Here is a 12,720-nt window from a genome sequence, read left to right on the forward strand (position 1 = left end):
CAGAGTTTCTCTGTATAGCCCTGGCTGACCTGGAACTCACTCTGTAGACCAGGCTGACCTCGAACTAAGAAATCTGCCTGCCTCTGCCTCCCAAGTGCTGGGATTAAAGGTGTGTGCCACCACTGCCTGGCTTTGCCCTGGCTTTGTTCCTCATAATGACATAACCTCAGCATTTGTAAGAGATACTACAGTTTTGGGTGGATTTATTCCTGAAAGTTGGTGTATGTATCTTGCAGTCTTTGTTCCACAAGAATTAATTCTTTTTCTACTTCATCTGTTAGAGATCTTGGACTGTTTAAATTTGAATCTTCTTGTAATGTTTGAAACAAATTACTTAACTCAGATGTACTTAATCCAATTGTAGGCCTCAGCCAGTTAATAACTCCCATTAAATTTTGAAAATCATTGTTTCAATTGGTCCCTATGGATCTGTACCTTTTGTGGTGGAATTTTTTTGTTGATTGGTTTTATAATCCAACTAACTAAATGAATCTCCTGTTTGTATTTTTTCTTGAACAATCTGTAACTCCCAGCATGGCAGAATTCTTTGTTACATAAAACATTCTATAAAACATCTTTATCAGAATCAGCCAACAGAATATCGTCCACATAATAATGCTAAGTGATAGATCAAGGGAATTGCTTATGACATAAAGTTGGATTATTTATTGGTCCCTGTGCAAGTACCTTCCAGTGGTCTCTTTAGTGGATGACTATTAATCAAAGTAGGTACTGAGAAAGCAGACCTTTCCTTATCCTGCTCAAAAGCAGTCTTTCAAGTCAGTTATTTTCCATGATCTTGGCCTATAAAAGATTGTAAAGGAAGTCCAGGCTTAAAGGATCCATTGGTTGAATTACCTTGTTAATTGCTTTTGAATCTGTTATCCTCCTCCATTTTCCTAATCTATTTTTTACATCAAACACAGGGGAATTCTAAGGGCAGGTAGACTCTTTTATATGTTGAGCCTCCAACTGTGCTTCACCAGTTGTTCAAGTACCTGCAGTTTTTCTTTGTTATGGTCCACTGCTCTTGCCATACAGGTCTGTTAGGGGCAAGACTGTTGGTTTGTCAGCAATGGCCCCTTTTATAAATTTGGAAATTTGATTCCTCTGATATCCTGTTTTTGGATCGTGAGCACAGTTTGTGTTTTTTCTTGATCCCTGAATCAGTACCTTCCCCAGGAGCATCTACCACATAACACTCAATTTCCTCATTTTGTGTCTCTGGAATTGCAGGAATATTAATTTGTGTGCCCTATTGCTATAAAGGATCCAAAGATCCCTTCCCTTTAAGTTTATGGGTCTGTCAGCTACATAAGATCCAACTTCCCTGTTTGCTCTTCTGTTCCCACACAGTCCATCAGACACTTTTATTTCTGATAATTTACCACTTCCTGTAAACTGTGTAAAACTTCTGAAGCAGCCAATCTGGATCCTAAGCCTTTTGGGAAAGCATACTAACCTAGTTCCTGTATCCACTAAGCCTTCTGTGTCAGCACTATTCGTTTACACCATTAACTTGGGACTCTGATCATTAACCATTGTTTGCCAGAACACACATTTTTCTGTACTTCCTCCTGTCTTTTTTACTGGAGCAGCCTTGCCCTTAATGTAAGAAAACAACAGTTGAGCAGTCCTATTCTCTGCATCCATTTGCATTCCCTTTCTCACACATGCCACGATTCTAATTTCTTCCTTGGTATCCCCATCTACTATACCTGGATGCACAATACGTCCTTGAGAAGTTAACCCACTGCCTCCCAATAGCATTTTCATTGTTCCTTAGTGTACCCGTGGGTAACTTGTAACATTCAACTTTTGGGGATAGGGAAAGAGGCGTATCTGTGGCCAGATCCAAACCTGCACTCCCTTCTGTAGCATGTATAAGATCAGTTTTCATGTTCTTTCCTGCTTGGTACTTTCTGGATGACCAAAGGAAGACAACTTGTATTTTTTACTGCGGGACCTCAAGCTGACAGGCCCCCAGATCATTTCCTGAGAGCGGGAGATTACCTCCTGTCCCTCCAGCTTTGAGCAGGCTGAATCACCTTGTCTTTGCCAGTTGGCTAGCCCACCTAGGGTGGATTCTTCCAACCTAGGTGAAGTCTATTGTCCTGCCATGTCTGCAGCTTCCTGCAAGAAGCCACTACCTGCTGAGCAGCCAAGATTGTTTTTCTGAAGAGATCCTGATAAAGCTACAGACTTTTGTCAGCCTGGTATAGTGGGGGATGGGTTGCTGCCCCCCTTTAATAATTCAGACTCCAGAATTAAACATTGGGCCTTGATCAGAAACTTTGTCTTGGTCTCATTCTTCTCTCGCTGTCCATCCCATACTGCCTCAGCTTTCCTTTCAGGAACCCAGTTTTCTGTGGCCGCTGGCGGCTACACACGTCATCATCCCTCTTGGTCTGGCAATCCTTTGACCAATATTTGCCCTTACCACAGTAGCTACAGTACTCAGGAAGCCTTTGTGGTTTATTTTTATTTATTTTTTTAAAGATTTATTTTATTTATTTTATGTATATGAGTACACTGTAGCTGTACAGATGGCCATGAGCCATGATGAGTGTGGCTGCTGGGAATTGAACTCTGGACCTCTGCTGGCCCTGCTCCGGCCCTGCCCCGCTTCACTGTAGCTGTCTTCAGACGCACCAGAAGAGGGCATCCAATCTCATTACGGGTGGTTGCTGGCGGACCCTCACTGTTGTGAGCCACCATGTGGTTGCTGGGATCCAAACTCAGGACCTTTGGAAGAGCAGTCAGTGCTCTTAGCCACTGAGCCATCTCGCCAGCCCAACCTTTGTGGTTTATAAGAGTCAGAACCTGCTTGTTCTTTTCTATGAACACCATGTTCCCTAGAGTCAGTGTACCTGCTGTTTTGAGCTCTGAATCTTCTAGCCTTATATCTTTTTGAACATGGCCAAACTCATCATAATTAAAGTATCATGTATTGATTTCTAAGACTTCTAGCTGTTCTTTGCCCTATGATATTAGCATGATGCTCCTGAAACCAATATCAGTTGTCTCTCTTATCCATTTGTCTATTGGGGTTCCTCATGCTTTCAGTAGTCTGATTGCTTTTTGATGAATAGTTCATTATTCATGTTTTCAAAGGCCAACATTTCTATCAATGACTTTCTGGTTTCAGGGTCTGATAGGGCTATTTACAGCTGGACCCAATCTCTGTAATAAATTGGTGAATGCTTCTACAGGTCCATGCATTACCTTCATAAATAAAGTAGACTTTTCCCTTCTGGCTCCTCAATTATATCCCAGTCTCTTAAAGCCACAACACAACATTGTTCAAGTATGCCATCATCAGATTGGATTTGTTCTTGTAAATCAGCATAAAGCTCTTCACCAAGCAGTTTGTCTTTAGTAACATTTATCCTCTTTGCTATATTCTATTTTTTTTTTTTTGAGAACTTTGAGGCTTTGCATCTCTACTATGACACCATTATAATTGTTGTCCAGCTTATAAAACAGATGACACCAATCTCTTCCAATCTTGGGGAATAACCCTATTCTGCATAGCCCAAGCATTTAACTTTTTTTTAAGTAGTGGAGAGTGCAAGCTATATAATACCATAGCCTCTTTAAAATGCTTCAAATCTAGCATTTTTGTTGGATGCCAGGTCAGCTCATTATATGCAGGACCAATGTCATTGGTAGGTTTGTGCTGCACAAAGACTGTGTGAAGGGTGAAGGTGCCTGTGTAGGTAGGCCTGAGCAAATCCTCTGGTGGTACACTTGACTGAACACTATCTCATGGTACCTGTGCGGGGGGGGCCCCTAGTCAGGGAGGTGCTCTGGGCATCTCCAGGGAAAGTGCAGGGAGCAGAGCAGGACAAGGCAGCAGTTGATTTTCTAGCCTGTTTAGCTCCCCCACCCCTTTTTGAATACTTTTTATTTATTTTTAAAGGTTTATTATTTATTTATGAGTACACTGTAGCTGTCTTCAGATACAATGGAAGAAGGCACTGGATCCCATTACACATTGTTGTAAGCCACCATGTGGTTGCTGGGAATTGAACTCAGGACCCCTGGAAGAGTCTCATAGCTTTTCTTTTTCGTTGTGCAGTACATTCCTGCTCTCAGACATCAAGCTTGAACACTGTTGTTCTCCCACTGGCTTTTTGCTTCCCAAGTACTTCTACTTCTATTTGAAAACTCTCTTAAGTGTTTAGCCAACTCTGCAATCTTATCTAATATAAGAAAATTGTCAGCTCCCCCCCATCTTTTTTTAAAGAGTTTTTTTAAAAAAAACAAAAACAAAAAACAAAACAAAAAAAAAGGCAGCAGGAAACAAAATTAAAAAACTCCCTCTAGGAACAAGGTAGGAGATCACTGATCGGCTTTAGCTGCTATTTTGCCACCCTTAAAGAATATTGGCTAACCACTCATAGCCTGACCTTTCCTCTAGCACATTAGAAGAATTACCCATTATGCCTAAGCCATGTTGGGCACCACCTGTAGGCTTAGATTTCTCAAAACCGACTTTAATAAGGGCTCTCAAACGTGCCCCCTACCCCCACCCCATTCTAGCCCACCATCCAAAGGTAGGGGAGAAAATATGATAAATAGGATCAGGGGATGTGGACCTTTTAGAAGTAGTTTTTCATGGTACCAGTGGTCCACTTATGTACTGTCAGAATACCAACAGTCCAGTTCAAAAGAATTACCAACAGTTAAGTTTGGGGATTTCAAATAGAAATTTGTATGTCTGGTTTCTCTTAAATTCAGGTCATCTGAAGTAACTGTGATAATTGCTTTGAGTTGATCAGTTGGACATAAGCTTTTGAGTTGGTCTTTTCTGTTGGTCTGTCTGTCCCATCTCTCACCTGGGGAGGCCAGGTGTCATTTTGATTTATTGTTGTGTTTATAGTTTGTCAGTTGTATTTTTGAAAGTAGCAGAGCCTTAACTTTCTTTCTTCCCCCTCCACGCTCCTCCCCCCTTGATTTTTTTTCTTTTTTCTTTTTTGGTTTTTTTGAGACAGGGTTTCTCTGTGTAGCCTCGGCTGTCCTGGAACTCACTCTGTAGACCAGGCTGGACTTGAACTCAGAAATCCACCTGCCTCTGTCTCCCAAGTGCTGGGATTAAAGGCATGTGCCACCACCACCACCTGACCCCTGTTTTTTTTTTCGAGACAAGAGTTTCTCTGTGTAGCCTTGGCTATCCTGGAACTCACTCTGTAGACCAGGCTAGCCTTGAACTCAGAAATCCTCCTGCCTCTGCCTCCAAAGTGCTGGAATTAAAGGTGTGTGCCACCACTGCCTGGCCTTAACTTTCTCAATGGAGCTGGCTTTTAACACACGGGATGCCATAGGGCTCTGAAGTCTTAGAATCAGGAAAGTGAAAGATTCAGAAAGTTTTTTGTAGTTTTGGGATAGGGTTCCATTCTGTAGCTAAAGCTGATTTCAGCTCAGTGTCTAGGATGGCCTTGAGATGATCCTCCTGCTTCAACCAAGTGTTGATATTATACACATAGACCACCATTTCCATTTTGTTAAAATAATTTAATTTGGGGGCTGGAGCATTTGCTGCTTGTCCAGAGGATTTTGGTTTGGTTCCTGGTACACAAATGACAACTCATTCAGTTTGAGGAAATCCGATGGTCTCTTCTGGCTTTATGGGCGCTCTGTATGTGTGTGGTACACATACAGACATGAAGGCAAAATAAAACGTAAAAATTTCACTGTAGGTGTCATGGAGCAAGATTTTTAATCCCAGTACTGCAGAGGCAGAGGGAGGCAGATCTGTGTGAGTTCCAGGCCAGCAAGGCTATGTAGTGAGAGATACTCCTGTCTGAAATAAAATAAAACCTGAAACTTTGGAGCTTCTTTTCTTTTTGTTCTCCCTGTATCTAGAAAACTTTCTATATCAGAAAACTATTAGAAGAATTTCTTTGGGAAAATGAATCAGTGTCAGTGGTAGAGTAACTGCCTAGTGTGTGTTAGGCTCTGAGTTCAGTTCCAAGGACAACTACTCTACCCCTCAAAGTGAATTGTGTCTGCTTGCTCAGTAACTATGAACTGCTCTAAATGCCCACCTGGGTTTACTCTCCTTAATCACAGGGTCTAGTCCTCTAATCCTGAAAGGTTCTCCTGTTTGTATTGGTGCAGTCTCTTTGAAATGCCAGGAAACTAGGATCAACAGGGCAAATAATTTCTTCTAAACTGTCTTATCTATGACATTTGATGACATTTGCTTGAACGGTTAGTGGTCTTTAACAACCTAGACCATCCCATCTCTTAAGGATTACTGACTTGTGCTTATCAGTTTAGTTGACAAATAACCTTTAAAGACCCAAAGTATGTAGGTCTGGCATAATATAAGTATAGGGAATAAATTGTCTGGAAACTGCATTTTGTGTTGCAAATCTACTTCTTGTTTTCTAATTGCCATTATGTGATTCAATGTTTAATGCTTGGATAGTTAAAGTGAAATGATGAAAATTTGGAAATTTAACATGAATTACTATGCTTATTATAAATAAAGCATCCATTTTAAAATTTTATATATTTGGTTTTCTTGACCTTTTCTTAATTTTATGGAACATGTCTTACTATCACTCTGGTATTTACTTAACATTAGATTGAAGTTAATGTAGTTTTGTGATGTACTGCAAAAATGATTTGTTTAAATTAATTTTTAAATTATGAGTATGTATGTGTGTTTATGTGCATGTGAGTGTGGGTGCCCAGAGAGGCCAGAGGTATCAAGTGCAGTGGAATTAGAGTTGTGATCTGACCAATGTGGGTGCTGGTAATTGAACCTGGGTCCTACTCTTAACTGAGCAGTCTCTACTCTAAACTGCTGAGCTGTTCCTACAGCCTGAGTGAGGTTTTATCTGTCATAGTGCTTCATGTCAAGGGATACAGTTTGTCTTCTGATAAATTGATGTTAGCTTGATAACTTTGTCAAGGGCATGTGTTCCATGTTTTTTGTAAGGTAAAGTTAGTGTTTTCTTCCTTGGTCATACATAATCTGGGTTTCTATGAAACCATATAGTTATTTAGTATTTCAGTTAGCTCCCAACTACTTGGTTTAGTTTTTTTTTTCTTTTTTTTTTCCTTCATTTTATCTTTCTTTTTTGTTTATTTTTGTTTTTTAGTTTTTTTCTTTAAAAATTATTTTTTTAGGACTGGAGAGATGGCTTAGCAGGTAAGAGCACCAACTGCTCTTCCAAAGGTCCTGAGTTCAATTCCCAGCAACCACACGGTGGCTCACAACCACCCATACTGAGATATGATGTCCTCTTCTGGTGTGTCTGAGGTCAGCTACAGTGTACTTACTTACAATAATAAATAAATCTTTAAAAAAATTATTATTTTAAGCCAGACATAGTAGGGCAGTCTTTTAATCTCAGCAGAGAGGCATGGGGCCAAGTGGATTTCTGATTTTGAGGTCAGCCTGATTTACATAGCAAATTCCTGGCCAGCCAGGCCTACCCCTCCCCTCTGTGTACATTCATGTGTGTATGTGTACACATCTGTGTCTGTGGTTGTGTGCATGTGGGTGCAGAGGCATTGGTTCTGTCTGCCAGGGTTAGTAAGTGCTCTTAGCGTGGAGCTGTCTTTTTGGCCCCATGCTTTGGTGTTTTTGGTTTTTTTTTTCTTTTGTTTTTTCGAGACAGGGTTTCTCTGTGTAGCCTTGGCTGTCTTGGAACTCACTCTGTAGACCAGGCTGGCCTCAAACTCAGAAATCTGCCTGTCTCTGCCTCCCAAGTGCTGGGATTAAAGGCGTGCACCACCACCGCCCGGCCGTGTTTTTTATTCTTACATGAATCATTTATTACTATGGGTGTTCCTAAATGGTGCTTTCCCCTTTTCTTAACTTTAAACTTGTTTTAAATTCTTTGACAGGGTTTTTATTACTCAGCCCAGATTAGCCTTTAATTTGTGATCTTCCTAAGTTTTTTGAGTGCTGGGACTAATAGGGTAAGCTATATTCTTGGCCTAAATGGTGTCTTATTTAAATACATTATACTGTATTTATTAGATCTTTTGTTTGGAAGAACTTTTTCCTTAATTCATATTAAGATAGACTATATCACCCAGAGGATCCTAATCTATTTTATCTAATTGAATCTGTAGAAAAGCTTTTTGGGAAAGGTGCTTCCTGTGTAAATAAGACAAGTTCAGAGTAGTTAAGATGATTTGGTGTGCTCTTGGATTCTGTTGCCCTCAGTATATTATGGAAAGAGTTTAATTTTTGTTAATTATGAAAATAGCCTTTCCCCCTGAATAGTTATGTAGTTCCATAATATTAGAAAACACAATTAATAAAGAGAAAAATGTTAATACTACTTTTAATAGGTTACTTCCAACTTTTAGACTTGACTTTGTTAATACTATGGTAGATGCATTTCAGCCCCCCTTTACATTTATACTTCAGATTGTTTTCTGTCAGTAGTATGCGTTTTAATATTTTTCATATACTTCTATAAAATGTTACTTATCTTTAATTTGTTTTTTCCCCCCCAATCTTTAATTTTGCCCCCCCCCCGGATTTCATTCTCTTAAGACTAGACTGGCCTGAACTCATGCAGACTTGGAATTACAAAATTCTGCTTCAGTCTATTGAGTGTGTGGGATTATAACCATGAACCACTGTGCTCGGCTCCCTAGTTCCCTCTGGCATTTTTTCCTTCTTGTGTGTATGGGCCTCAATCCAGAGCTCTGACTGGCCTTGAACTTACATCACATTTTCCTGACTCATTCTTTTGAGGGATTACAGGCATGCTCCTCCACACCTAGCTTTGTTTACTCCATTTAAAACTTTTTAATTTAAACTTATTTATTATTGTTTGTATGATAGGTATGTGTGTGTTCCACGTCATGTTTGTGGAGATCAGAGGACAGCTTTGGAGCAGGCACTCTCCTGTCCTACCCTTATTTGGGTTACTGGGTTATCTGCTGAGTAGCCATCTCTTAGACTACCCTTGCACTTTTCTTTTTTCTTTTTTGATAGATAGTCTCAAGTGAACTAAGGTTGGCCATAAATTTACAGCAATCCTTTGGCCACAGCTTCTCAGATGCTATGATTACATGTGTGAATTATCGTACACTCAAATTAATCTGAATTTTGGGTTCAGTTTACTGTGTACTTGAAAATACAGGCAGATACCAATGGGGGGAAAAATTAAAAACAGAGTCTTGCTGCTTAGACCTTTGTAACTAGCTGGGAAATATGGGAAATAGGGTGTTGGATCACCTGGAATTGTAGTCCAGGCTGGCCTTGAATTCATAGACCACAGTGCTGTGCTAAGAGCTATATCTGTTTTCTCATAGAGAGGATTACTATACTTCTGCATCTCCTTTATTTATTAACTCAAAATTTAGTTTAGATTGGGATTTCTTTTAAAAGATTTGTTTTTATTTTAGATGTATGAGTGATTTGCGTGCTTGTATGTATGCATACCATATGTGTGCCCAGTGACCATTGAGGCCAGAAAAGGGCCTCAGATTGGCTAGGCTGGAGTTACAGGTGGCTTTTAGCTTCCATATGGGGCCTGGGAACAAATCCTGGGTCCTTCAGTAGGGCGGCCAGTGTTTTTAACCGCTGAGCCATTTCATTAATGGGTTGAGATTCCTTCCCTTCCTTCTTTCCTTCCTTCCCACAGTATATAGCTCTGGCTGTGCTAGAACTCACTATGTAGATAGACCAGGCTGGCTTTGAATTCACAGAGGTTTACTGGCTTCTGCCTCCTGAGTGCTGGGATTAAAGGTGTGTGTCACCACATCTATATGGATTGAAACTTCTTTTTTTTTTTAAATTTATTTTTATTTTGCGTGTATTGGTATATGCCTGTGTTAGGGTGTTGGATCACCTGGAATTGGAGTTAGACAGTTATGAACATCATGCGGGTCCTGGAAACTGAGCCTAGGGTCCTCTGCAAGAGCAGCCAGTGCTCTCAACTACTGAGTCATCTCTTCAGCCAGGATTGAGATTTCTCAATCTACAGTGAATTTGTATTGGAGAAATTTTGTCAAGATTATCTCTGTGTAAACACAAAATTGCTATGTGTAAGAGCTCATTTGCAGGTTAGTTACAGTTACATCCTCTTGTGAATGCTGCTTTACTGATAGGAAACTCTTTGTGAGAGCTTTATAATGTATTTCATGTTTCTGTTTGATGTCTGCCTGACTTTGGGTTTTTTGTTTATCTCTTAGAAATGACTGCTGTGCACACAGGCAACATAAACTTCAAATGGGACCCCAAAAGCCTGGAGATTAGGACTCTGGCTGTCGAAAGACTGTTGGAGCCTCTTGTTACGCAGGTAACAATCTGAAAACACAAATAGTTGTTGTGTTGTAACATTCTTTAGCGATAGGCCTTGCCAACAAACCACAACTGAGAGTATTTAGCTCAGAGTCTTAATTTGAATTGGTTAAGTTTTAGTTAGTTTGACAGTACTTAGTTAATTTGGTTACACTACTAACTGAATACTGGTACATAACTTTATTTAATTCTTTTTACTGTTGTAATTGAGACAAGGTTATATATATCACCATGACTGACCTCAACCTCCTTAGGTATATAAGGGTGGACTTGAACTCTCCTGATCCCTGTCTCCACCTCTTGAATGCCACTTGTATTAAAGTCATGTGCCACCATGCCTGACTTTATTTAATTTTAGACTACACCTGCCCTTTTCTGAAATCTTACTGCTGATAGTAAGGGTTATTGGTATTATATAGTACAAATTTCTAAATATTTGTGCTTTGCAGATAACTTCACCCTCCATCAGACAGGAATTCAGGGAAGGTGGGACTTGATGGTTCAGGTTCTCCACTTATCTTAGTGCACCCTTCGTTGTGTAGGATTAGGTGAGGGTGTAGGTTTGGTATATTCTGTTACAAATACATGCATCATAGTGTGATGACATTTATTAATTTAGCAGCTATATATTTTTACTCTTTTGGCATAGTTAATATATGTGTATATTTATATATCAGGAGAGAGAGAAAACAAGAATGGCATTTGCTATCTTCAAAAAACTTGCCTTCCAAGTCATAAACTAATATTTTATATGTTTATATGTAGATGTGTGGGGGTTACTGGAATACTTGCTTTTTTGAACCCAGTATACTGTACTTTTCAGGTCTTATGTTTGGCAGATTTACATTGTAGCAAATCTCTAATCGTCTTCAACCTACAGATCATCTGTTATATTAAACTTATTAGTGATGGCTAATGTTCTAGAACTTTTAAGTATCATCACAGTAGACTTTTATGGGCGGCTTTTCTTTTCTTTATTAAAGAACTTTACTAATTATGCTAAGATTTGCAGACTTGAGTAATATAAACTTGAGCAGACTTCAGAAGTAAGTTGTCTGAGAACATTTTGCAGACTAGTAACAATAACTCATTGTAGTCTCCGGGTAAAGCTAAATTTATTGTCCAGCTGTTTCTGGAATACCTTGACTAAAAATAAATGATATTTTACTTATCCCTAATCATATTTTTAGTCTGTGAAGTCTCTCTAAAAACTTAATGATTACTTAAGAAGTTAAAATATGCATTATATTTCTTATCTTACACATTAAGAAACAAATTATTTTGGAAATTAAATATAGCATAATTTTTGGAATTGTGTTATGTCATGTTTAGTAAGATCTCTAGGGCTGGAGAGATGGCTCAGCCATTAAAGGCTAGGCTCGCAACAAAAAATATAAGATCTCTAAGTGTGCCACCTAACTTACTTATTAACTTAGGATTGCTATCTTTAAAGATACTAGTCTCCTATTTTTCATTTTAAATGATTATTTTTTCTTTAAATTAAACTTTTAGGTTACAACCCTGGTAAACACCAATAGTAAAGGGCCCTCTAATAAAAAGAGAGGCCGTTCTAAGAAGGCCCATGTTTTGGCTGCATCTGTTGAACAAGCAACTGAGAATTTCTTGGAAAAGGGAGATAAAATTGCAAAAGAGAGCCAGTTTCTCAAGGAGGAGCTTGTGGCTGCTGTAGAAGATGTTCGAAAACAAGGTAGGTCAATATATGAAGAGAGACAGGTTTTCCTAGAAATTCAGTAAAATTTTAAATTTAGATTTATTTATATGTATGTGTACATGTGTCCGTTTCTTTCTATATATGGGTGCCACAGCAGGAAGTTAGGACAACTGTGGGTGCCTGCCTGCCTCCATCCTTGTGTGTCCCTCCCTCCCCTTCTTTTCTCTCTCTCCTTCTCTCTCCCTTTCTCTCCTTCCCTTCCTCCCTTCCTCCCACCCTCCTTCCCTCCCTCCCTCTCTCTCTCTCTCTCTCTCTCTGGATGTGTGTGTGTGTGTGTGTGTGTGTGTGTGTGTGTGTGTGTGTGTGTGTAATGGCCAGCAGCGTACTTTTGCCGAGCATATGAATGAACTCCTGGAAACAGATATCCATTTATTTACACTCAAGATTCAGAAGACTGCACTCTCAACTAACCCCAAAGGATTATAAATGTTCCTTTTAAGCTACCATTATTTTTTGAGTAATTAATCAGCAGAAGAAATATGATTTTCTTTCTCTAGAAGGTCTTTAGTGGTCTGAAGCCTAACCTAACTTGTTTTAGGTTAGCAATTAAATAGTTGCTTATCTAAGGAATGCCTAGTTGGTATCTATGGGAACATTGGTTCCTTAAGGGACTGTAAGATGTGTTTGTTCTGGATCAATATTGACTACTTTTGGTTAGATAGGGGTTTCTAGGGTTTTTTTGGTAAAGGAACAGCTAGTATTT

The 12,720-nt window shown here is 39.3% G+C and overlaps 1 protein-coding gene across 1 annotated transcript in view; it reads left to right on the forward strand.

Annotated features, from left to right (window-relative positions):
- The window catches only part of Ctnna1 (catenin alpha 1), a 137,823-nt gene that overhangs the window by 26,673 nt on the left and 98,430 nt on the right, over nucleotides 1-12,720 (forward strand). The window contains exons 2-3 of the mRNA XM_031365346.1: nucleotides 10,177-10,283; nucleotides 11,798-11,993. Of these exons, the coding sequence (XP_031221206.1) occupies nucleotides 10,179-10,283; nucleotides 11,798-11,993 (301 nt within the window). The 5' untranslated portion in view covers nucleotides 10,177-10,178. The remainder of the gene's footprint in view (nucleotides 1-10,176; nucleotides 10,284-11,797; nucleotides 11,994-12,720) is intronic.

Source organism: Mastomys coucha, unplaced genomic scaffold, assembly GCF_008632895.1.
Source record: "Mastomys coucha isolate ucsf_1 unplaced genomic scaffold, UCSF_Mcou_1 pScaffold13, whole genome shotgun sequence".
NCBI classification, from domain to species: Eukaryota; Metazoa; Chordata; class Mammalia; order Rodentia; family Muridae; genus Mastomys; species Mastomys coucha.